Source organism: Amphiura filiformis, chromosome 13 (assembly GCF_039555335.1).
Source record: "Amphiura filiformis chromosome 13, Afil_fr2py, whole genome shotgun sequence".
NCBI classification, from domain to species: domain Eukaryota; kingdom Metazoa; phylum Echinodermata; class Ophiuroidea; order Amphilepidida; family Amphiuridae; genus Amphiura; species Amphiura filiformis.
Genome location: NC_092640.1, coordinates 22422605 through 22449164, shown reverse-complemented (window position 1 = coordinate 22449164; position 26560 = coordinate 22422605). Strand labels below are relative to the sequence as shown.

At 34.4% G+C, this 26560-nt stretch overlaps 1 protein-coding gene across 1 annotated transcript; it reads right to left on the bottom strand.

Moving 5' to 3' along the window:
• Nucleotides 1–8225: 8225 nt before the first annotated feature.
• On the bottom strand, nt 8226–24621 carry LOC140168124 (uncharacterized). The gene is made up of 4 exons (XM_072191432.1): nt 24515–24621; nt 13619–13946; nt 11636–11756; nt 8226–9445 (listed from the first exon to the last, which is right to left on the bottom strand). Exons 1-4 carry the CDS (start codon nt 24533–24535, stop codon nt 9403–9405), a joined length of 513 nt encoding a protein of 170 aa, XP_072047533.1. The 5' UTR covers nt 24536–24621; the 3' UTR covers nt 8226–9402.
• Nucleotides 24622–26560: the final 1939 nt, after the last annotated feature.

Below are 26560 nucleotides of genomic sequence, written 5' to 3'. Positions count from 1 at the left end.
CGTTATCATGGTTACGGTTCTGCCTTTTTCTACGTAGACTCGCTTTTTAATGTCTGCTTTAAACAAAGTGATTGACCCTGGTATCACCAGGCCCCAGTCCCAAAGTGTGTATCAGCACAAAAGGTCCAGTTAAACACATAAATAGGCGTTAGTACGGTGTCTGATCTCTGCCAAATCCCCCCTTTTATTATTAATTCCCCGATTTTTTCTTTCCCCCACCTTTTTACAAATAATTCTCCCTTTTTAATCCCCCTGTTTGCAAATAATTCTCCCCATTTTAATTACACCCGTTTTACAAATAGTTCCACTTTTTTTTGTAAATAGTTCCCCCTTTTTATTTTTACCCATTTTGTAAATAGTTCCCCCTTTTAACAAATAATTCCCCGTTTTAAATTTCCCCCTTTTTACAAATAGTTCCCATTTTTGTAAATATTTCCCCCTTTTTACTTTCACCCGTTTTGTAAATAGTTCCCCCCTTTTTTTAAATAAATAATTCCCCTTTTAAATTTCCCCCTTTTTTTACAAATAGTTCCCCTTTTGAAAATAGTTGTTCCCTTTTTTACTTTCCCCCTTTGTGTAAATAGTTCCCCTTTTTACTCACCCCCTTAGTGTAAATAGTTTTTTTCTTTTTACACTCAAGAATGGTTTATCACATTTTTACTTTCTCCCTTTTCAAATTCGATTCCCCGATTTGTACTTTCTCCCCGCTTTTTGGTGTGCGTGGATTCATTTAGTAGGCTACATAGAATCACGCCTCTATAAACCACGTGGAGTCTTAGCCCATAGGTATTGGAGGAAATGCTTCGATCGCGCATACATGTACTTCGATATTGAAATAGTCCAGCCTACACGTTGAAAGCATGATACAAATTCTTGAGCTAAATAAAATGAATAAAATGATACTTATTATGTAATTTATGAATTCTATAGGATATAGATCTACATTTAAGAAAAATCATAATCTGAATTATATCATATAAATATCATACTAAATATAGACCCAGGAAAAGGCCAGGAGATTGGAATTCGAATCAATTAGTTAATCGTTATTATTTTAGACTTGTCTCAACTTTAAAAAAAAGACTAGGCTTACTACTTAATTCTTCATCTAACATATACTAATTCATTTTGGATTTTTGAGGCGTGCACCACTGACTGAAGTCCATGGTTCAATTGTCTGGTCAATTGAATATGCCATAGAGCCTTTGATTAGAAAGCATATTTTGATTGTTAACGGGATTGTTGACAAACAAAGAATAGCCAAAATTACTCGGAACTGGCTTAAAAATAAAGCTGCATAAAATCACACAGCCATATTTGTCATAAATATTTGGTCCAGGCCCGTTTTATAAATGCATGCTTTTATTGTCATTTCACTGTTAAGACCGCTTGTTTTAAACTTTGGTGCTAACTTTAAAAAACTTTTTGAATATGCCTATATAGCACAAACAATTCTTATTATCTAGGCTTCTGTAACAGTGGCAGCCAGTTTATAGACATTCTTCACAGACTTCAAACATCATTGCTGTGAATTTGACCAGCATAAATATATATGCATGCCATTTCACCCGTTTAACATTCTGAACATCATTTGGTTTATCAATCATATCGGATTTGCTCTTTGTAAAGCCCCTCTATATAAACATGCATAAAAGGTGACGGATCCCTAACCCATTGAATTTAGCGGGCGCTTGCACAACAGGCTATAAATCTACCTACGTTGGTATCCAAATTCATGTCGAACGCCTTTCCAATAATGGATGTAGCGGAATGAGCTCTAGTGAGTGCACGGTACTCTCCAGGGTCCAGGCTTACTGATAAAGCATACGCACGGAAAAGGGGGAGTACCCAAACAAAAAGGGAGTATTATTTAATTAGGGAGAAACTATTTAAAATGGGAATCTATTTGTGAAAAGCGGGAGGAAAGTTAAAAGGGTTAACTGTTTACAAAAAGAGGATACTATTTACAAAAAGGGGGAAAGTAAAAAAGGGAACAACTATTTACAAAAAGGGGGAACTATTTGTAAAAAATGGGGGAACTATTTGTAAAAAGGGGAAATTTAAAAGGGAGAGTTATTTACAAAATGGGTGAAAGTAAAAGGGGAACTATTTACAACAAAGGAAATATTTGTAAAAGGGGGAAATTTAAAAGGGATTATTTGTAAAAGGGGAACTATTTACAAAATGGGTGAAAGTAAAAAGGGGGAACTATTTACAACAAGGGGAACTATTTGTAAAAAGGGGGAACTATTTACAAAATGGGTGAAAGTAAAAGGGGGAATTATTTGTAAAAAGGGAGAACTATTTGTAAAAAGGGGGAAATTTAAAAGGGGATTATTTGTAAAAAGGGGGAACTATTTACAAAATGGGGAAATTCAAGAAGGGGAATTATTTGTAAAAAGGGATAACTATTTACAAAAAGGGGGAAGTATTTTGCAAAAGGAGGGGGTAATTTACAATGGGGGAGTGATGAATAAAAGGGGGAATTTGGCGGAGATCAGACACCGTACGTTAGACTCTCAGTGGTTGTGAGTGTGCATGCGTACTCTCACTGAGAGTGAGCAATCACACTCCCAACCACTGGACTTGAAACCAAAATGCACATAAAGTCGTATGGAGTGGAAACGGCCGGGATTCGAGCTCAGAACCGCATTGGTGATACGCAGGTATCTGTGCAGATATCAATTCCAGTCAATCAATCAAAATTATTGATCACATTGTACTTTGGTTAAGAGTGATCAATTTAGATTTGTCACCACTTTTGTCTTAAAAGCGTTTACTTTAACTGAACTAGCTTGATTGTCAATATCATATTAACCAACCGTAACATCCTAAATTAGCGGAGCAAAGCTGTACACGCGTAACGTACTCACAAGTTCACAACTGGTGAAATAATCCAGATTGTCACTTGATTGTAAATTTGTAAAGGAGACGCATACTATCTAACTTCTATGTTCGATACTTCTTGAGTTGAATGCTCAGGCTTATTATACGCATGCTCAGCATGGGATACTACTTTTCTCTTGTCGTACTTATCATACTTATGGTATAAATAAGATTGGGATCAGCAAGGAATTTTAAAATATCTTGAAATGCTTCGAGTCAAATAGCTCTAGCGAATAACACATTAAGTATTCAATAAAAGGGTGTTTGTTTTGGAAATTATTTAAAATACGATTTTTCTAACTTTAGGACGAGGATGCTGAATACAAGCGATAGTAATTTGACTACGACTGGTATGACTGAAGATGATATGTCGGAGTATCCTCTAGGTTGTTCAATACGGAATTCCATTCGTTTCCCCAATGTTGATGCTGCCAATCACTGGTTGGTTTTTCGCGAAGCTAACCAATACGTACCACTGGTTTGCATGGGCGGTATTCCCGGTAATATTGCCTTCATATTCACCGTTATCCGTCTGCGGCGTCTTCATACTATCAGCAATTTCTACTTAGTGAATTTAGCATTGTCTGATCTGGTGTTCTTGACGAGTTCTCCGTTAGAATTACTCTACAGGAAAGTGTCTGGTCGTCCATCTTATGTAACCTCGATCAATACAAATCATGGGTGTTATTTATCTACGCTTGGTACCATGGTAACTTACTACACTTCTATTATTCTAGTCACAATTATGACAGCTGAACGCATGTACGCTATTTGCTATCCATTAAAACACCAAGTTCTCAAAGGCAAGGGACGGACAATAAAACTAGTCGTTTTAGCCTGGCTTATCACCATCGGATTTGGGGCTATCAAAAGCTTACGATACACTCGTCTCAGTAGATTGTGTATCATATGGCCAGAACACACGAGCTTCGCTGATTTGTCAACTACTTTTAAATTGTGTACCCCAGGGCAGAGTCATTGGGCCACTGTAGCTGATATCGCAAGCACATTGATGTTCTTGGTTCTCTTCCCTGCCAACGTATTCATGTTTGTGAAGATATTTCTGGCTTTGAATACACGACCTGTCGGCGTAGGAGCAACATTGGTTCAAGTAAAACAATCCACAAAGATCCGCAACCAAATTGCGCGCATGATAATTCTGAATGGCATCGTGTTTCTCTTGTGTATGCTACCCAATAGAGTGAGTGAAATCCTCACCCTATATGAAAGGTTTACAGGTATATCCATAATACGTGTAAAGGATTACCAGTATCTGGGAGTATCACTTCGCGCATGCGCTTTCTTTAATTCGTGCATCAATCCATATCTGTACGTATTCGTGAATCCGTATTACCGAAGGGCATTCTGGGAAGCCTTTATGTGCTGTCATCAGGATGATCTGGGGAAGAAAAATGCTGTAACTTCGATCAGTAGTAGAAAAACTGATGAAACAAATGCCTCTCGAATGTGAAACGTTCTTAATTACTTCGTCTTGTAAAATGCGTTTAAAAGACCTATTTTTGCACTCTCTCTTGAATCATAGACTATAGTATGTTTCTACAGTCTACATGTATGCTTGAATTTGACTCTTAATGATTGTCTTAAAGGGGTGTGACCCGATCGACATCCGCATTCTACAGTTTTCTTTATCACAACCTCGACATTTTAGTGTAAGACGAAACCTCATATTTCTAATTACTCTAGTAAACTCTAGATGATAAATGGTGTGAACAAAGACGTGGTGAATTGTGGTAACCATCCTATTCTCTTGATCGGGCTGACGTCACAAAAGGGAAATAGCCTTGTAAAACCAGTGTGCGTATGTGAAGTTCCCCTTTCTCGAGCTGATTGCTATGCGCGCGCTTGCGCAAAGGGGAAAATGTTCCCGGATGTCCGACCGAGTGAATGGAATTGTTATACACGTTTTTGCTTCTCATATCATATCAAAACCGTTAAGCCATACAACTCAAAATTGGGAAACATATTGTTTTAATGGCACGCCTCAATGTACGATTGAAAACAGAACACGATTACATTGAACCACACCTCTTTAAGGGGTACTACACCCTGGCCAATTTTGAGCCTTTTTTTGCATTTTTCTCAAAAATTATGGCGCATTGGTGGCAAGTTAGATATGTATATAATAGGGGCAAGGAGTAAGACTACTGCACTGAAAATTTTATTTCAGCACAGACAACAGTTGTGGAGTTACAGTCAAAAATGAGGAAAACCAATATTTGATCAATAAATCAATAACTACTTGTCTTGATTAACTGAAATTCCAGTGTAGTAACTGGATTCCTTGCCCCTAGAATATGTATAATTTTGTAACCAGTGTTTTATTAGTTTTTGAGAAAACTGCAAAAATAGTCATAAATTTATCAAGGGGTGTAGTACCCCCTTAAGACTAATACATCAAAGGAATCTACTTTGTCAATATCAGCATCAACATCAGTAGGAAGTCTGTACGATTGTATTTTTGTAATGATGCTTTGCTGTTGTGATCTTAGCACGTTCTTATCACTTATCAGCACCTTTCATTGTACGTTATAACACCATTTCTTGCACGTTTTTAAACATTATAATAACGACATATTCTCACTTTTAAGTACGTACATGTAGAGTATGTTGAATGAGTGAAGTTCGAGTTTAAGAACTCTAGCTCCTAGGTCCACTTGAGCAGGTATGTCGGCTGTTACATGTGTCTCTTTTTCCACATTATTGGCAGAAAATATCAAACAATCATGACAATCTGAAGTGGCGGTCATTTCAAATCATCCTCAAGTCAACGAGGTTCAGGAATGTCCTCTTATTGTTATTGGGTGGCTAATACATACCTAGACAAATACAATACAATGCTTTTGTAACCCATCACTTGAACATGGATTAGCCATAGCAAACAAAGACTGGAGCTGTATAGCAAGCAGTTCTATAGACAGAAATACAAGCTTATTATCCATTATCCTCTTTAACAATAGGATTAAGGATTGGTTTAGAATGTGTTTGGCACTAGCAAAATGAGATATATGTAGCACCCGACTTAAGGCACCTTTTGCTGTAACGGGTCACTATGTTATTCGTCACTATGTGAAAACAATGCGAGATTTGATACAATATTTTCAGACTCAAAACTTTTTTCATTTTAAAGAAATAACTGTCCATTTAATGGTTTGTACAAAACACCGGCTCATAAGATTATCTGCATAAATAATATGTTACATCTATTATAATATTAAGTGAAAATTATTGTATAAAGCACTGTAAGAAAGAACATGTACCCTTATTAAAATATAAATTTCGACTCACATAACATAATTTTCTCTATGAAATTGCGATCATTCATTCTTCCTTCATTCAGTCTTTTATTCATTCACAAATATCTTCCCCGTGTGACAGGGGACATAAAGATAAGGTACATGGCGATGTACCATTTGGTCTACTGCCATTTCGTCTATTTATAGTCTATATCCAATCTAATCGCAGGTGGATTATGACCAATAGCCTACGTTCAATAACCATTATTGCCTATAACCATTTTATCAAATAACCATTTAGTCTGTTACGAATCGTAACTAACTCAATGCCAAAAATATCTTTAACCGGAATGCACAACAAAAAAAGAAAAGTAAAGTATAATTTAACAATGAATTTGTAACGCGCCTTCGGCGCTGTTCGGGCTTTGCGGACCCCATTCGGTGCGGGCCTCTCCCGAGCGTCTTTGACAAAGACTAGTTGCACTCAATGTTCTGGACGACTGATGTATAGGGTCCACAACTTATAAGTTCCCTCCTAATACTTTTAAAAATAAGTCGAAAAATATTTTACGAAATGTAACAATATAGAAAGGTATGTATAGCCCTATTTGTTTTACACGCGTGGACCAATTTATAGCGTCACCCATCATTGCGTTCAGTCACAATGGTTAATTGTGTAAGAAAAGGGGTCGTTTTAAAAGTTGCACATGAGTCCATAGTAGTCAAGTTTTCTTAAACAAACACAAGAATAGACCTGGCCTACGGTATTGTTTGAGAGTTGACTCCTATGGACTCAGATGCAACTTTTAACACTGTTTAAAACGGTATAATTTTTACATTATTATGTTTTGATGGATCCAAGTGTGTGAAAATATTGGATCCAACACATAATAATGATAAAATTGGATGCTTTACGCCCATTATTTATTGGTCTCGCTAGGAGTTTGAAAATATTGGACTCGAATACGTCTCGTCCAATATTTTAAAACTCATATCTCGACCAATAAAAATGTGCTCAACCAATCCAATCTTATATCATAATGAGCCATTGTGGTTGAACGCAATGACGTGTGACGCTATAATTTGGTCCATATGTGTAAACAATATAGGCTACCCATCCCGTTTTAGACGATTTCATTTCGTCAAATATTTTTCGATTTCTTTTAAAAAGTATTTAGGGGGAACTTATAAGTTGTGGACCACGATCTTCTTGTCCTGCGGAAATCACTGTTCAGCAAAGTCCAACGTTGACTTGAATTTATATATCCTTTGCGTATAAATCATTGCCCAGAAGACAGTGTCCAAAATGGCGCTTCTTTCACCACTCATTCACTTTCTCCAGGAAACGGGTTTTTTTTTCTACACTCCACTTTATTGACAGATGTGTTGTTTCGTAAACCAGACTTCAGCAAGTCGCCGGAAGAATACATTTCCTTTGTGGGATGAGAAGAGCACTTTTATTGTATTCGATATCTCCTGGAATAATAGCACACTGCATTATTGGCTATGCAAATTGACTGGTTCACAGGTAAGTTTTAAGGCACATAGATAACACATTAGAAATCCTACATCCACTTTCTAACTCAGATCTGCCAAGAGAAACTGTCCCTTCTCTCTTATACACCAAGTGGTAAAACTGAAAATTCCCAGCTAAGATTTTCCCTACATGATTTACCATTTAGTCTACTAACCGATTGGTCTAATCACTCTAATGACACGCGTGTGAGGCTGCAGTTCCCGCTAACACTCAGGAAAAGTAAATAATGCCCTGGTCCGGTGCAGGGTCTTAAACAAGGAAAAGTGTAGTCCTTTTCTGAATGGCAATACTTTTACTTCTGGGTTCGCCATGATGATATTGATGTGGTATGTACCTGCACTCTTGTGCGAAAATCGTTGGGACAGATGATGTTTGAAAGATCAAATTCCTGTGAATTGAACATGACGCTGAAAATACATGATAGGTTTCATAGATCATGTTATGTATTTGTTTACTCCTCTCCCCCAAAAAAACAATGTTGGAGCACAGATTGAGCTCAACCACTTTCCACTATTTTTCACCATTCAACATTGAATAAGGGGCGGGGATGCATTGAATAAGGGGCAGGGATGCGTGAAATAAACAAACTGTCCTAATATTGATAACGTGAATTTACATATATCTTTATATTAAAAATAAAAGGATTGACAAGTTTATAAAACCGTGTATATAAAAAGATGGTTTTTGTAGATATTGTCATATTTATGATATTAATGTTGTACTTCAACATTGAATAAGGGAGTGGGGATGCGTGAAATCACCAAACTGTCCCAAGCTTTTCGCGCGGGATTGTGGGTACATGGGCTGGGGAAATAGACGAAATGGCAATTTTTTAGACGAATTGGCAAATAGACAAAATTGGTATTAGACCAAATAGTTATTAGACAACTTTGTTGATAGACTAAATGGTCATTGGACCAAATGGTATTAAACTAAAATTTGGATATTAGGCTAGATGATTATTAGATCAAGTGGTTATTAGTATTTCTGGTAATATACCAAATGGTGTTAGACCGTATGATAATAATACGAAATGGCAGTGCACAGGGTATAACTTGAGTGAATATTTTGATATATTTATAAAAAATACCTCCGAAATTCATAACATCATGGTTCAGTCATAATTACCATCGATCAACCTCCTCAACACCTTTCAGAACAAGAACTCTTCTTTCCTGAGCAATGACTCTTCGGGATAACAATCTTCCAGTAAAAACTAATTGGAAAAACGGTCTTTAAGAGAATGATCGGAGCTTCGGACCAATGATCCTTTGAAATAAGATACCCTAGGAGCAAAATACCCCTTCCAGAGAAACATCCTTTGGAACAAAACAGCTTCCGAATAATTACAGTGCTAGCACACACACCCTAAATGTCCAGTGGTGGCACCAGGATTTTGTTTTTATGGTCGAAAATGATTTTTTGGGAAGGGGGCCACAAATCCGAGAATTGCTTAAATGCGGGTATTTTGGCCAAAAAAGTTCTTATTTTGAGGGGGGAAAGCCAATTTTCCTGTATCTCCAGGTGCCGCCACTGTGTATATTTTCATTTAATGTTATCTTCCTCTGGCGCTACACTTGCTGGTCATGCCGGCAGTTGTCGCTTGTCGTTTAAATCCAGACATGTCAGACTTGTCGCCACAGGACTTGTCATGAGTGCAGTTCCGACTCCAACTTGGCTCTGCCTGCCTGTTCTTCATCAAGGTGTATGTACGATCAACTAGATCTAACACTGGAATATGTTACAGGCGGAGTTTGCTTCTTTTTTTCTACAATGTAAAAGATAAAAATATGATTGAAAAGGGTACTCATGGGCTACTCACTCTTGAATTTGTGATTTAAAATAAAATGGACCTGAACATTTTAATGCCTAATAATAACGCGCAAGTTTGTTTATTACAATATGAATGTAATTACTTCTTATCCCAGAGCTGATCTATATTTATGATATAAAACTGATTTACGTTTTATATATACGCCAGCGACGAGCAATTTAGTTTAGTAAAATGTTGTTTATTTTTGCTTTGGAAATAATGCCTCGTTACCCAGCAAACAACAAATGTTTAAAAAAAACCGTTTGAAACAGGCAATATTTTGGGTTGGGGTTTTGGTAAAAACGTTTTAATAGCAGTAAATGTCGCGTTTTTTTAAAAGGTTATGAAAACGTTTTGTATGAAAAAACACCACAACAACATGTTTAAAATGTTGCTAAATGTTATTGTAAAATATTTGTTGCAAACATTTTGTACCAAATAATATTTCGTTAACACTTAAATAACATATTTATGTTAGAACATTTTGCAGTACGTTTTCAAAAATGTTTTGACTGTTATGAAAACGTTTTATACCCTTTATATACCCATAATATAACCCGACACCTAAAAGCTTTTTGACAACCTTTTCTAACCTTTTGGAAATGATGTCGAAAAACGTTTTATGTTTGCTGGGTATAGAGTATAGTTAAAATTCAATTGAGGTACATGAATTTAGCTAAAAACTCCTCACAATAACTTGTTTGAATTATATATAGTTAAAGGCCCATTCAGTGATTTGATCATCCGAACGATCGTAAAATGATCAAAATTCAGATTTTTGTCATTGTCATTGTCATACATGTGCTAACATAGCCTGCTAGTGGCTCAGCCGAAAGCCGCGTATTTAAGACAAAATAAGGCATTTAGGCCTACATGTAATCTGTAATGTATATACTGTCAGTATGTGTATACATTTGAAAGGGGCTTCAACTTCGTCAATACTGCCATTTTCTTTGTTTTTGCCAAATTTTTCATTTCAAACATACCAAATGATAATTTGAATGACGTATCCTTCACTTTTAAGCAATTTATAAACAATTTTAAGTTTTTTACACTTGTGCCGGGATCACTGAATGGGACTTTTAACTTAATATTTAATTATTCAGAAGGCCTTTAACGTTTTTGTGCACCAGACATCTCATGTAGTTACCATTATTGTGCTCCAAACAGTCGTTATGTTCGTTACAGCAAAATAAACGATTCGTGAATTTACTATGCTGTGTAAGACATTATCTTTAATAAAATACAGAATCCAAATGATTGATCACGTCACACATCAACACCCTACTTTTAGATAAATAGGTGAACCAACTTGATGTACACGACCTGCATGTAATCAAAACGAAAAGCTGGTTCGCAATTAATTCTCACATGTGAAACGTCTTGCATATTTTGTATCGAGAGTCTGTAATTCATAAATATAAACCAATTTATTGGACAGTTTGTGTTTAACCCAAAATATACGATTTCGGTCAAATTTAAATCTTGTTATTTGTTCCAAAATTTATGAAATACTTTTACTAACAACTGTACTCATGTCGGAAGGGTTTCTTATCATTGTAAGCAAAAATGATGAGACAAAAATGAAATAACCCCCATTTGCTATATCATTGGTCGCTTAAATACCAATTCAGTGATTCACTCAGGAGTATCGTAAAAATCTTCAAAATTTGGCACCTTTGTTAGTGTCATAGATGTGCTAATATTGCCAGCTCGTTGGTTAAGCTGAAAGCCGTGCATTAAAGACAAAATAAGCAATTTTACATGAATCTGTAATTTTACATGAATCTGTAATTTATCTACCTTTTCTACTTTTAAGTAGAGAAAAGTAGAGAAATTAGCTACATGTATTTAAATGGGGTCCAATTTGTCAATACTGCTGTTTTCCTCAGTTTCTGTCAAATTGTTTTAGATAAAAAAAACCTAATGACAATTTTAATGACTTACTCTTCACTTTAGGTAAAGCTAGGTAATTAATACACAATTTTAATATTTTTACTCTTTCGCTGGGATCACTGAATAAGTATTTTAATTAAGATGGATTTAATTCTTAATTTATGACATTCTTGTGTGTGTGGGATATGCTATCGTGCTACTATAGCATACACAAAAATAGATGATAAATGGAAAGTAGAAACATCTTACCTGTCCAGGCTTGGAAATATCTTGTCGCGTTTGTAAACCAAAACAAATATAAACACTGGTATAACAAGCAGGAGAACAAGACAGGCCAATTCGTTTCTGTTACCTTTCTTTCGTGGCGTACCTATTGGTAGAGAGATAACAGAATACCGTAAAAACTCGATAGTTAGCATATGTGCTTACTATCGAGCGCTTTTAAAACATATGCAAATATGAAGGACCCCATCCACCAAAGAGCAGCAAATCATCGATACACATAGTTGTATACGAACAGGTAAACCTTAAAATGTGTGTCTCAACCCCATTAGCTCAGTTGGTAAATCGCCGGACTTTGGTACAATTTCATGTTTTGAAAAGCGCTCGTTAGTAAGCACATTATGTTAACTGTCGAGTTTTTACGGTATGGAATGATTTTAGAAATATTATATACATACGAGCTTTTTTTTCACAGCTAAATAACATGCACTTCAAAATTAGTATTGTCTAACGTTGGTTACTTATTATCAACAGTCTAACTATTGGGCGAAATTTGGATAAAATGTTCCTGACATTGGATAAAGTTAAACCTATTGTTGATTTAATGTTTACCCATCATTTCAAGTTCAGATCAGTAGCTGGTTCATGTCAAACCATGCACCTTCGGTTAAACTGTTCATAATAGCCACAAAAAGTCAATTGTTCCGGTCATTCCTCTTTTGCAATGTAAGCGATTTTGAGCCTTGGGGAAAAAGTCCGTATTTTCGGGAAATTCCGCACCTCGCAAAAATCATGGCTATACGGGCCTGATCAATTTAGACTGGTGATATTTGAACCAACATTAGGTAATCATTCGTCCAATGGTTTTGCAGTGTAGCATTCCTCTCTAGTTATGTTTATTTCAACGTGGTAAATAAATTAATCTTTATTTTGTTGAAACATTTCTCCATAGCCCTATGAATTCATAGTGTATTTATATTCACATCTCTCCATCCTATTTAACCGAAAGATGCTTAAGTCAAAACACCGTTCAAACTTCATATTTCTATAAAGTCCCCTATTACACTGATTCCGCAATATTTCAAAATAGTATCAAAGGCTTTTGACAAATATTTTGCAATATCACGATATGCTTCGACTATATTTATAAATACGTATTTACGCACGTGGCCCATGGGCACGACATACCAAGACCAGCAAGTGTGACCAAATCCTAATGCTATTGACCACTATACAGAAAAGTAAAGGAATTCTTTAGATAAATATCATCAAATTTAAGTATTAATTGAATTTCAAAATTATTACACATGGGGTGATTCCGTATTTGTAATAAATTATGTTATCAAAAACAAAATTTTGAATGTATTTGCCGACGGAAAATATATTTATCGCAGGAAACGTTTACAATATAATTACAACTTGAACAAAATAGACAATTTTGCTGCACAGTAGTCTCGTATGTTTACCGCCTTTGCATTCAAATGTACAGGAAAACCATCCGCTGTGTATAAAGGTAACTTCGAAACTTACTGTCTACAAGCTGTAATTGCAGCGCGGAGGTGGTCACGCGCGTATTTATAAATACGTATCTATAATATAGTCGAAGCGTGCTGCTGCATGCTGCTAGGATCAAAAGCGCAGACAACTACTTAGTATTTGAATTTTACTACACATATTTCCATTGTGGATAAGCAGTTTCAAGCAGCTCTTTTATACTCATAAAATACAGAACCATGTTCTGGGTTTCATATATTGACATATATAGATGGCTTGACGCAATACGTTCATCAGCAGTACGCGTACATGACTCACATTTTTAGGGGATGGTGGTGGTGGTTGTGGTGGGTGCCGGTTGGGTTAGGTCCACTCCTTACAAAAAAGAAAATGCGCAAGGGCATTTTTATTCGGAAAAGGTACACTTTGTGGATGTTCAGTACCCCACCCCTTATTACCTAGACCGGCCTGGTCACGAGCGAGCATTAAGGAAAGGAAATGACAATACAAACTCACCATCTGTGGATATGTTGTTGGTAGACAATGATGTAGACAATAAAGTACTATCTATTCTATGAACTGTGGTTGCGGGTGATGATGTTGCACTTGTTACCGAAGTAAATACACCATTCGGTGTTGTAGTAAAATTGTTATTATAGTTTCTAACTAAGCACACTGTTCTTTGATGAAGACTCTCGGATACGGCTAATGGCGGCGGTGATTTAACTTTACTTGCGGGTGGATTTTTGATTGTGGATTCTGGAAAGATGACGTAAAATGATGGTGGTTTTTGACATGGATTGCACTCATGGAATGGTGTCTGACTGAGAAGTCCTAGAACAGCCTGTAGGATGAGAACAGGTGAAATGGGAATGATTAATATGATGATACAATTATACATGTAACTGTTTTATGGATTGAATTGGAGTATCCTGGTACCACGGAGGATAGCAATAATCTGTTAATTGTGCAGAGGCCCATGGGCAGAGGCTTTGTGGGTTTCGGAAAAATAAAACAAAACATCATATGGAAACGTTTGGCTACAAAACGATTCTCTTATAAACCATCTATGCACAGTTTCTACCTCGATACACCTGAGCACACAATTTAGTCCAAGAGCTTCCAAGCAAGTAGTATATTGTCTCTACACAGTCTTTGATTAAAAGTCATAATTCATTGAATTTTCAACCGTATGACAAAACAGGCAAAAAGAGTAACTTTTGCACAAGATTTGCAATTTAAAGAGAATTGACAATTGCTCATTCTAATGACTCTAGTATATGGACAATATCAGTGTGCTTTGCTTTGCAGAGGCTTTGTGGGTTTCGGAAAAATAAAACAAAACATCATATGGAAACGTTTGGCTACAAAACGATTCTCTTATAAACTATCTATGCACAGTTTCTACCTCGATACACCTGAGCACACAATTTCGTCCAAGAGCTTCCAAGCAAGTAGTATATTGTCTCTACACAGTCTTTGATTAAAAGTCATAATTCATTGAATTTACAACCGTATGACAAAACAGGCGAAAATTGTAACTTTTTGCACAAGATTTGCAATTTAAAGAGAATTGACCATTGCTCATTCTAGTGACTCTAGTATATGGAGAGGCCCATGGGCAGAGGCTTTGTGGGTTTCGGAAAAATAAAACAAAACATCATATGGAAACGTTTGGCTACAAAACGATTCTCTTATAAACCATCTATGCACATTTTCTACCTCGATACACCAGAGCACACAATTTCGTCCAAGAGCTTCCAAGCAAGCAGTGAATTGTCTCTACACAGTCTTTGATTGAATTTACAACCGTATGACAAAACAGGCGAAAATAATAACTTTTTGCACAAGATTTGCAATTTAAAGAGAATTGACCATTGCTCATTCTAGTGACTCTAGTATATGGACAATATCAGTGTGCTTTTTCATTTAATGACATAAAAAAAAAAAAAGGAACACTTGAGGTTTTGACTTTTAAAACCTACATTTTGGTCAAACAATGTGCTTGGATAGGCAATTTTCAACAGATTTGCCACATTCGCCTTGCTATAACATTGAATTGCGTTATCTGTTGACCTATTGACTGAAAGTGTTTTTAGTGGGAAGTGGTAGCTTTCGTTTGATATAAAAAAAATTCTGATTGGATGAAGGGAACACTTGAGGTTTAGACAAAAACCAATCAAAGAGGCCCATTTTTCACCTAGAAGCTCCAGAGCTCTTACATTGCTATGCACTCAATCATGTAGTGTAATCAAAGACTGTGGTGGAGACGTTCACTGCTTGTTGTTTTCTGCTTGGAAGCTCTTGAAGGAAAATGTGTGCTCAGGTGTATCGAGGTGGAAACAGTGCGCATGATGGTTTATAAGAGAATCGTTTTTGTATAGAAACCTTTCCATATGGTGCATAGCATCATAAGAGCTGTATGAGCTTCTAGCTGGTGACTAGTGGAAAATAGGTATCTGGGATTGGTTTTTGTCAAAACCTCAAGTGTTTCCTTCATCCAATCAGAATTGTTTTTATATCGAACGAAATTAGCTAACACTTCCCCCTAAAAACACATTTTTTCAATACGTCAACAGATAACGCAATTTAATGTTAGCAATAGAATGTGGTAAATCTGTTGAAAACGACCAATCCAAGCACAATTTTGACGAAAATGTACGTTTTAAAAGTCAAAACCTCAAGTGATCCTTATAATATTTTTCAGATTTTATGTCATTAAATGAAAAGGCCCACTTGTATTGTCCATATACTAGCTTCATTTCAATGAGCAATGGCCAATTCTTTTGAATTGCAAATCTTGTGCAAAAAGTTACTACTTTCGCCTGTTTTGTCATACGGTTGTAAATTCAGTGAACTATGACTTTGCTAAAGAGCGCTTACAAATTGATATGAACATATTTTACCTACCAGCATACATACCCAACACTATAAAACACTGACCCTTAACCAAAACACATAATTTTACTCATGTTGGCTTCAGACAGAGGTGAGTTTATAATAATTGCTTTTTACATAAATTACCATTTTGGACTTTAAAATAAGACACAATTTTTGGTTCATATCAGTCTGTCATGTCTGTAGTATCGATATTACGTAGGAAATATCTGGGATGGATTATTTACCGAGTCTCAGGAAATAATGCATAATAAATAGAATTCATTTTTTAAAAAAAAAGGTTCAGTTTATCATTCAAGGAGTTAATGTGTAAACTTTTTCTACACTGTAAAACCGGGGTCTTCCAGTAACACACTTCCTGTGAAGCCATTTTAGACACGTGTCTAGTTAGACACAACTAGACACGTCTCAAGACATGTTATAATTTCACGTCTGTATGCAAAACACTTCAGTTCAGCAAGACGTGTCTGTGAAGCCTTCTCTGAAATATGACTTGTTGTAGGACATGTCTTTGTGTCTACTTGAATTTTCTTTGATTTGTTAAAGACGGTATACCGTATATTGCCAAGACATGTCTTAAAGATATGCTGCCAAGCCTGCCCAGACACTACTTTTACAGTACACATGAAGACTATTAAATTTGGTCTTAGATTAACAAATATAATACTTTTGAATAATTGCATACTTATTCTTTAAATATGGTCTTTAACATGTCCAAAGTATCAGTAGGCTATATTTGACACTTTCGTATACCACATCATAGCATATACCCAACGTAAGTTCCAAACCACAAACTAGTTTAGTCAAAAACCTTTACACCTGCTCAAAATCGGCTTAACCTTATCCGCACACTAGCAATCCTCATTATTTCATTTTATATAAACCTTTGATTTTTTAATCTATTTATATTTGTGTATATTTATATATTTTTCTATGTCTGTTTCTAATTTAAATACTCGTGATGTCTGTGTTGTGTGCTCGAAAATAGTAAAAAATGCCACAAAGATATATCATGCCAAATGTGTACGGGATATGTGCACAAAAATGTACAAAACTCAAGCCAAAACAACTAAAATGTCTAAATCCTAAGGAGTGGGTGTGCTCAAAGTGCTCAAACAACACTATTCCTGATTCTGATTTTGAAGAAGATGCAAATGACTTAAACGAGAATCCTCAATTTAATGTTACTGAGGTAGACCTAAAAAAATATGATAAAATGGTTTTTAATCCTATACGATTTGATTGTAATTCAACGGAAAAAAGATATAACGATGTAGTAAATGATGATACGGAAAGGAGTCATGAATGCTCATATGTTACCCCTGAACATTTTTCCTCAGATTCTAATTCTAGTATTGGCAAATTTAGTTTCCTAAATGTTAATATTAGAAGCCTATCAAAAAATTTCGAAAAGCTCAAAGAATGCATTAATATATTGAAAAATGACTTTAGTGTAATTGGGATATCAGAAACTCACCTTAAAGACAAACCAAATGACTTTTATAACATATCTGGGTATAAAGTAGAATATACAAATAGAATTGCAAGAGAGAAAGGTGGCGTATGCATGTATGTATCTGACAAAATTAATTATAAACTACGAAAAGATCTTTGTATTGCAAACTGTAATTACGAATCCTGTTTTATTGAAATTGAATGTAATAATGCTAAGAACATTGTAGTCGGAGTTGTATATAGAGCACATACGTCTATTGATGACTTCATGACAGATATTGAGCCCGTCTTTAAGAAACTGAATACAGAGAAAAAATCAGTTTATATCATGGGAGATTTTAACATTGACCTTTTAAAGGTAGATACCCATAGACCTACTCATGATTATCTTGAACTCATTTATTCCTATTCCTTATTACCTACGATATACAAACCAACACGGATTACTGAAACTACTGCAACAATAATTGATAATATTTTAACCAATGATGAAAATATTATTAAATCCTCCATAATAGTTACCGATATAACTGATCATTTACCAACTGTGTTAACAACTCGTAATACCCAAACTAGTCCATCTAATAATTCTAAAAGAATTTCTTACAAAAGGAATCACACTGACGATAATATTGCAAAATTTAAAAGAGGTTATCAGAAGTTAAGTGGCAGGAAGTTCTTGATAACAACAATGTAGATGATGATTACAATAAGTTCCTAGAAACTTTTGATAAGTTATATAACGAATGCGTACCACTTAAGAAATGCACTAATAATAGAAAGAAGGAACCAATGTCTCCCTGGATCACAAAAGGCCTACTAAAAAGTATCAATAAGAAAAATAAATTATACAAACAATATCTTCACTCCCCAAGTCAAAATGGAAATAAAAAATTTAAAGCTTATAAAAATGTATTAAACATGCTTATACGTAAAGCTAAAAGAAAATATTATTTCTTGAAATTCGAACATAGCAAGAATAATATGAAGCAAACATGGAATACAATAAATAATATTCTTGGACGAGGAAAGCAGAAATCTTCCCAGAATAAATTTAAGGATGGTCATGGCAACATATATACAAACTCTGACGATATATCAAATCAATTTAATGATTTTTTTGTAAATGTAGGCCCGGAACTTGCATCCAGTATTCAAGATTCCGACAAAAAATATTATGATTACCTTCATGATCCAAGATTTAGTAGCATGTACATGAGCCCAATTGTGGAAATGGATATTATAAAAATTATTGATAAATTTAACCAAAATAAAAGTGCTGGTAATGATAACATAGGAAATTTCATTATAAAAAGGGTAGCTAAGGAAATCGTAAAACCTCTTACAAGCATATTTAATATGTCAATCTCAACAGGTATTGTTCCTGAAAAACTAAAAATAGCTAAGGTTATACCAATATACAAAAAACAAGAAGCTGAAGTCTTCTCCAATTATAGACCAGTGTCACTTTTACCATGTTTTTCAAAGATTTTAGAAAGACTTGTATTTGATAAATGTGTTAACTACATAGATACTCACGAAATCCTTAATGACAAACAATTTGGATTTCGATCCAACCACTCTACCTATATGGCTATATTACAGCTGGTGGATAAAATTAATACAGCAGTGGACAAAAATAAAGCAACTATTGAATTTTCTTAGACTTATCAAAAGCGTTTGATACAATTGACCACAAAATACTTCTTCATAAATTAGAGCATTATGGATTTCGTGGTGTGGTATTGGAATGGTTTACAAATTATTTAAGTAATAGAAAGCAATATGTATCCTACAACACGTGTGACTCACAACTTAAAGATATTGTATGTGGTGTTCCGCAAGGATCAATATTAGGTCCACTATTTTTATATTATATGTTAATGATATCACTAGTACCTCTAATATTCTGGATTTTATACTATTTGCTGATGATACCACTATCCTTTACTCGCATGAAAATATTGAGAATCAAACAAATGTCGTGAATGCTGAATTGAAAGAAGTAAGCAACTGGTTTACTGGTTTAGAGCAAACAAGTTATCAGTAAATGCAAGCAAAACAAATTATATGTTATTAGGAACGCCTCATATGACATCAGTCAAAGTGCAGCAAGATTTAAACATCGTCCTAAACAACACACTATTGGACCGAGTGAAACATACCAAATTTTAGGTGTCTTAATAGATGAAAACCTCACCTGAAATGTCATATTGACTGCGTTTCCAAAACTTTGTCGAGAAATATTGGTATCATGAACAAATTAAAACACTTTATTCCTGATCGAATATTATATACCTTATATTGTACTTTTTTATTTTGCCGTACCTCAATTATGGAATTCTAATCTGGGGAATACATGTAAACTTTATTTAGATAAACTGACCAAACTCCAAAAATGGGCAATAAGAACAATTTCTAATAGTCATTATAGAAGTCATACCAGACCTTTATTTGCCAAATACAACATTTTAAATATAGAAGATATGTATTCTCTTGAACTTGGTGTATTTATGTACAAGAATTCCATACATGAGTTACCCAATTCATTTAATGAGTATTTTACAAAACGTTCTGACATCCATGACTACCAGACAAGACGAAATAATGATCTCCAGTTAACAAAAAATAAAAGAGTTTTTTCCGACCATTCCATTCGAACGAGCGGGCCCATACTTTGGAACTCTCTAGATAAAAAAATTAAAGACTCAAAGTCCATAAAACATTTCCGCAAACACCTTAAACAAAACTTATCTCTAAGTACAATTAGGCCATTCTCGAGCACTGTAATTTGTCATGTCTGTTAGTCATTTTTATTTATTTTTGTTGATTTCATAATCTTTGTTTTGTTTTTTCGTAAGGGAAAGGCAATTCTCAGGCCTTATTGGCCTTCCTGCCTTTTCCGCCATATTGTGTTTCTTTATTTTTGATGTAGTTGTATATTTTTATATATGGAAATAAATGAATGAATGAATGAATGAATGAAAAGAGGGCGTTCAATATTTATTAACACTTTTTAAATGTCGGCTCCCCAATTACCCCCCCTTTTTGGAATCTTATCAAAATGCCATAAAATAATGCGGAAACTGTCAAATTTTCTTACTTTAGCACATTTGTATTGTTAATGTGGCAAATTTGGAACAACAATTAAATTTGATTCATTGTTTCAAAATTTTCTACCCGATGACCCTTTTTGTAAAACCTTTATACAAATTATCATTTTTTCAAAATTATTTTGTTATACCCAATGACCTCCTTTTTTCAAACAACATAATAATGCTTTACTTCATGACGTCGTAGGTACATACCTGTCACTTCTAAAATTGAGTCCCACCGGCAATCTGGCCGGTAATGCCCACTGTCACAAAATAAAATGCACCACCAGGCTAATTATCTAGTGAAAAACAAATACGGTAACGTCCAAACTAAACTTCCATGCACCCCCTCCCGGAAGTCTAATGGTGGCTCCCTTATTCATGGCTATGATACAGGCAGTCAATTCCGTCAACCAAATTAAAGGAGACTGATAATAGACGTGTTTTCTGTTCCATATTCATACTGTATGTTGACTATGTTTTTGTAGACCATCAGCGGCTGGGGGAACAGTTTAATATGAACTAATGAACCCCTTACTGCCTTTATAATAACCCAAAGCAACATTAACGATATCCCAATCTGTATTACTATTCCGGTACGCCAGTATTTTAACCCCTAATAATAATAATAATAATAATAATAATAATAATAATAATAATAATAATAATAATAATAATAATAATAATAATAATAATAATAATAATAATAATAATAATAATAATAATAATAATAATAATAATAATAATAATAATAATAATAATAATAATAATAATAACAATAATAGAAATTTAAAAAAAACCAAAAAAACCAAAAAAACTGCACCTTGATTTTGGGCTAAAATCGTGTCAAGTTGCAACTTGATATTGATTTTTTTTTAAAATAGATATACTATTGAAACTTTTCGCGCGCTTCACTCGCAATTGTTGCGGCAAACCTGGGTCAGATTGCCACTGGGCCTTACAATAATTATGTACCCTGAATAGAAGGTTATTCGGGTAAAGAAAATGCATATATTTTAGGTAGGTCAAATGGGATCAAGTAATTTTTACGTCAAATTATTTTGATAAAATTAGATTAGAATTAATTAATTGTTTATTTGCTATTATATGCTTTACATGCAGTTTACATTACATAACATATCAGGTTTAGAATTTTGGTTCGTTCAGATAATGACATGCCGAAGGAGGGTTAAGATTTAGAAAATTTAATACGCCAAGAGGGTTCTTAAGCTCTTCATCACTCCTAGGGGCATGGGGCGTCAATTCTTGGGACAGGGATACTCCCCACCTTTTGGCAAAGTGACACATTTTTTGGTTCTTTTCAGCAACTTTTTGACAAGTCAGGCAGGCTGAATCCCCCCACACGCACATTAAAGACGGTTGTGGGTGATGCCTAGGAGAGAGGGGCACACAATTTTTGCACGCCTATTAAAATTCTCACTGAGGACGGATAAATTAAAGCCATATTATAACATTATCATACAAAATAGATTAGCATTTCTTTGTCATAAAACGTACGCTTTTACTGTCAGATATATCCCCTTTATTTTTGAGCCGAACAACTACGGCAAAGCAAAGAAAAGTGGACTTTACTCCCAACGCGTATGTCGCCAACACGTACCACTCCTTCGGTCATGTTATGGTACGACCCTTTGTTGTGTAGATCACCGTCTCGCACGCCGCACGTACTGTGTGTTATGAACATCGTGTATGCGTTCGACTAATAATTCCATCGTAATAATAATAAGACGCCGGTTCCGGCGCTTTATTCAAAATCTCGGATTTTGACAAAACTACAGCACCTAGAGTCTTGATTTTTGCAGGGTATATTGGTTTGATAAAGTACAATATAATCGTGTAAAAATGAATCAGTGAGGGCGTCCTCAACAGCAAATGTTATAATATGGCTTTAATCACTGCACGCACAGTAAAAAGAATTAGCTCATAAATTTACAAAAGCATTAATGCACCAACAATTTTAGATATTTGCCAGAGCAATAAATTAAAATGAAAGTACATGTTTCAATTACGGTTGTAAAAACCATTTATCAAGTATAGTAAAATGGAAACCAATGACATGTACTATTTGCTTAAAAAATAGTCATTATTTAAATAGCATCACCACTCAGAACGCTAGTCGGTCGATGGCTATTGTTATACAAGTCCCACTCAGTCAATTAATTAGGCACTGGAAACGATCGGATTCGGTGTTGAAATTAGCAAACTTTTAGTTAGGTGCACCTTTTCACTTCGAAATTAAATTTCTCGGTCAAATGAAAAGCAATGATTTTCATTGCTAACTATAATGCTTGGTGCTGTATATTTTTCAAACCCGGTGTTAAATTTAGGTATGAAATTTAGGCTTCTAGTGTAAGATTTTCGATTTTCACAAGCTTCAATTTGCCCCATGAGCTTTTTTTGGGGGGGGGGTTAACGTTTTTGCTTTTCAAAATAACATAATTCACTAATGAAAGATATTTCCCAACTTTCTAAAGCACATCATGAGGGCTATATATTATATCATAGTTTTGTCAGAATTTCTGATTTGATTGCACCATTTTTTCATTCCTACTACCAAATTTGTCAAAATCAACTCGCGAATGTACTCATGGATGGGTGATTTTGCAAGCCACAATAGAGATATCGATTATTTCTGCTGGTTATTAGAAATGAAGTACTGAGTTGGTCATTTTGGCAATCGCAAGTGAAAAGGTGAACAAAAATTATTGTTTTTATTTGACCGAGAAATTTAAATTTAAAGCAAAAGGTGTATTTTTTTGAATTGTGCTGATTTCAACATGTATTGATCGACTTTTTAGCAACGACTATGCATAACAATAGAGGATGGTCAGTAGCGTTCTGAGTGTTACAATCACAATAAACTATGATACGAACATCCGGGTTTGGATTTTGTTTTTTTTTTTGGTATTATTAGAGATGTATAAAGTGAAAATGAATCTCAAAAAATGTACCTAATTTTCGGTTATTTCTGTTCAAAATGTCGATGTACTGAATTCTGGAAAATATTCGCAAAATTTGATAAAAACAATGACGAATTTGCACTCTTTTCCAGATTTTTGAACAAATGTTGAAAAAAAGACCCAATCCCATCTCTGAACCCGTTTTCCTAAACTACCCAATAGCTGAAAATGCAAATCTGCGACACATGCCCGTACCACCTTTTTCCGCTTAAGGGGTACTACACTTGGTCCAATTTTGTGCCTATTTTTGCATTTTTCTCAAAATTATAGCGCATTGGTGACAAGTAAGATATGAATATTATAGGGCAAGGACTACAACTACTTTGAAAAATGCAAAAATAGGCTCAAAATTTGGCAAGGGTGTAGTACCCCTTAACGATTCTCCCGAACAATATTAAAGCATGAAGGTTAATTTCCTGTTTAATCAAATATAGTGATTATCTAGTATAAATATTGGTTTCGTGATGTGATGAATAGGTTTGTAATTTAATCAAGTGTATGCAGATTGCTCCATTGTAGACCATTAACTACTAACATGACTATAATAATGTACTTGAGAAACCCTCACCAGATATTTATACCACAGATTAGATGATGTAAAATACTTAAAACCAATATTTTGGTATACAAGTTAAGCTTTTACTTTTAAAAAAAAAAACAAGTATGAAATTGTGCACGTGCATAATATATAATGTAGCCTATACACACAATTACGTACTAGTACTTGATGTAATTGTAAATGCAAGCGAGTGGGAATATCAGCTTTTTTCCACCTGGTATAGCTTCAAGCATGTGATTATGTACGCTTTTTATATCAAATGCAAATGCACAATATAATTTATTTTAACACTGCATATGTTTATGTTCAGTATTGTGTCTGATGATACTTAGTTTATATTGTTTCAGACATTGCTACCATAACATTTGTAATATTTTACATATTATCATTTAAAAGAGTAAATATACCAGTAAATAAAACTTACCTCTATCAATACCAGTAACATAATCCGACATAATGACTGAAGCCTTTTGGTGCAACTCAATAAATGGTATTATGGTAGTACATAGCGTAGGTAACAAACATATGAAAGCGTAAACTATAGTTTAGGTTGACCTACGCTGCGTGTATTTCTATGCATTAGCAATATGTATGCTGTATAAAGATGGTATACACAGCATTTTGGTATAATTCTTTACTTTTAATCTCAAAATGTATTGATATTATTTTAAATAACCGCTGAACCAATGCTAGGCATGTTTGTACTCATTTGAATGCATTTAAGAAGTGGAATCCACATATGATCACAAAAGTATATAATTTTGAGTTTTGCTAAATTTCTTTGAAAAATTTATTAAAAACAAATGTATTGATTTGAGATAACGCATGCATCGGGTTAATCGCATTCTCTCGTATTATTTCACTGATTCCATTGAATTGTCCGTGATACCTGAACCTCGAAGGTTAAACTTTTGATATTTTCACAAAACTACAATAACAGTTTTGTGTAAACCGCGTAATATAAATCTGAGATTTAACTGATTTGTACATATTAAATTGTAACAATAAATTGCTCATCTTTCTGATTTGAATTCGGACGGATGGAATTTTAGGTATAAGGTCAGATTGTCTGTAATGGTATAATGTGGACAGATAATTAACATACCGATATAATTATACAGTCATGAACAAAAGTTGAGAATATTTTTTACTTTTTACCTTCTCAATAATAACTCCCCAAAATTTGTAAAATCAATCCCAAACCAAAAAAAAACCCAACCATACGTCATATGCAAAACAAAAAAGCCATTTAAGACACTGTTCTGGTTAAATTCCTATTGTGTTTAATGAAACCCTCTTTATCACAATATTGCCGCCAAAGGACCCCTTCTTATTTCAGGTATAATTTAAAAATTATAAACGTCATAGGCTATATCATTATATTTGGTACTAATGTATAGCTATGGGTCTTCTATTCAGTGATACCAAAATAAGTACAAACATTCCCACATAATGTTGATATGACGCAATGTGAGGGCGCCCATGCAAATTAGGGAAATTCTGGCTATGTACAAAAGTATGAAGCAAAATTGATTTTCTGCTAAAAATGTCTTCAAAAATGTGCCAATTTTTCTACTAAATATAAAATTCACATAACTATCAAGTAAAAAGTCAGTAGCTCTTGAAATAAGTTCACAAGAGCAAAATAATAATCATTAGCCTCGCCAACCCCCCTCTCTATGACCCGGCTCTATGGTCATCTTTGATGGTCGGTCCTACCCCCAAGTAAGGTATACTGGGTGAAAATGTTATCACCAAAATGAGAGCAAAGTATGTATCTACGATTAGCTTAGGTCGTTTGGGCATAAACGTGCGTTTTTTTTTATGACGGATAAAACTCAGGGGGGTACAAATCCCTCTTCGTAGTTCTAGGGTTGACACGGAATACCAAAGTTTATATTTTTACACCAGGATCAGGAACAAGGGATTATATTTATATGTTTGCTTACATTGCATTTCTTGGTCGTTTTATTAAAGATATTATTCAATAGACAGAAATTACAATGGGGCATTGCCTTAAATACAATGTCCGAATAGACTGTAATTTTGGAAAGTAGCTTTTTTGTGGATAAATGAAGAGGAATACTAAATATTTATTGATAAATGTGAACAAAATATAGCATAAATTGAGTCGTGATATTTATACTACAGTTGAAACTGGCATATCATTAATATTATTATTATTAATTGTTTTAATTATTATTATTATTATTATTATTATTATTATTATTATTATTATTATTATTATTATATATTATTATTATTATTAAATATATTATCAATTGAATAGAGACATACGGGACATACGGTTTTCAAAATTGTATTGTATCGTTTCTATCAATAACTAATTTAGTTAATTAGTTAAGATGACTTGAGAGTGTGCTTAATATGTAATTTTTAGCAATATTTTGCTAAAAAAAACAATGCATAAATGTTCATAACATTTTTATTTAACACAATATTGGCTTCA

Excerpts from the sequence above, each read along its gene's own strand:
- LOC140168124 (XM_072191432.1), bottom strand. The coding sequence starts at position 24,535 with ATGTTACTGGTATTGATAGAG. Across the intron at positions 13,947-24,514 it reads TGTTACTGGTATTGATAGAG|GCTGTTCTAGGACTTCTCAG; the intron begins GTAAGTTTTATT and ends CTCATCCTACAG. Across the intron at positions 11,757-13,618 it reads CAACAACATATCCACAGATG|GTACGCCACGAAAGAAAGGT; the intron begins GTGAGTTTGTAT and ends CTCTACCAATAG.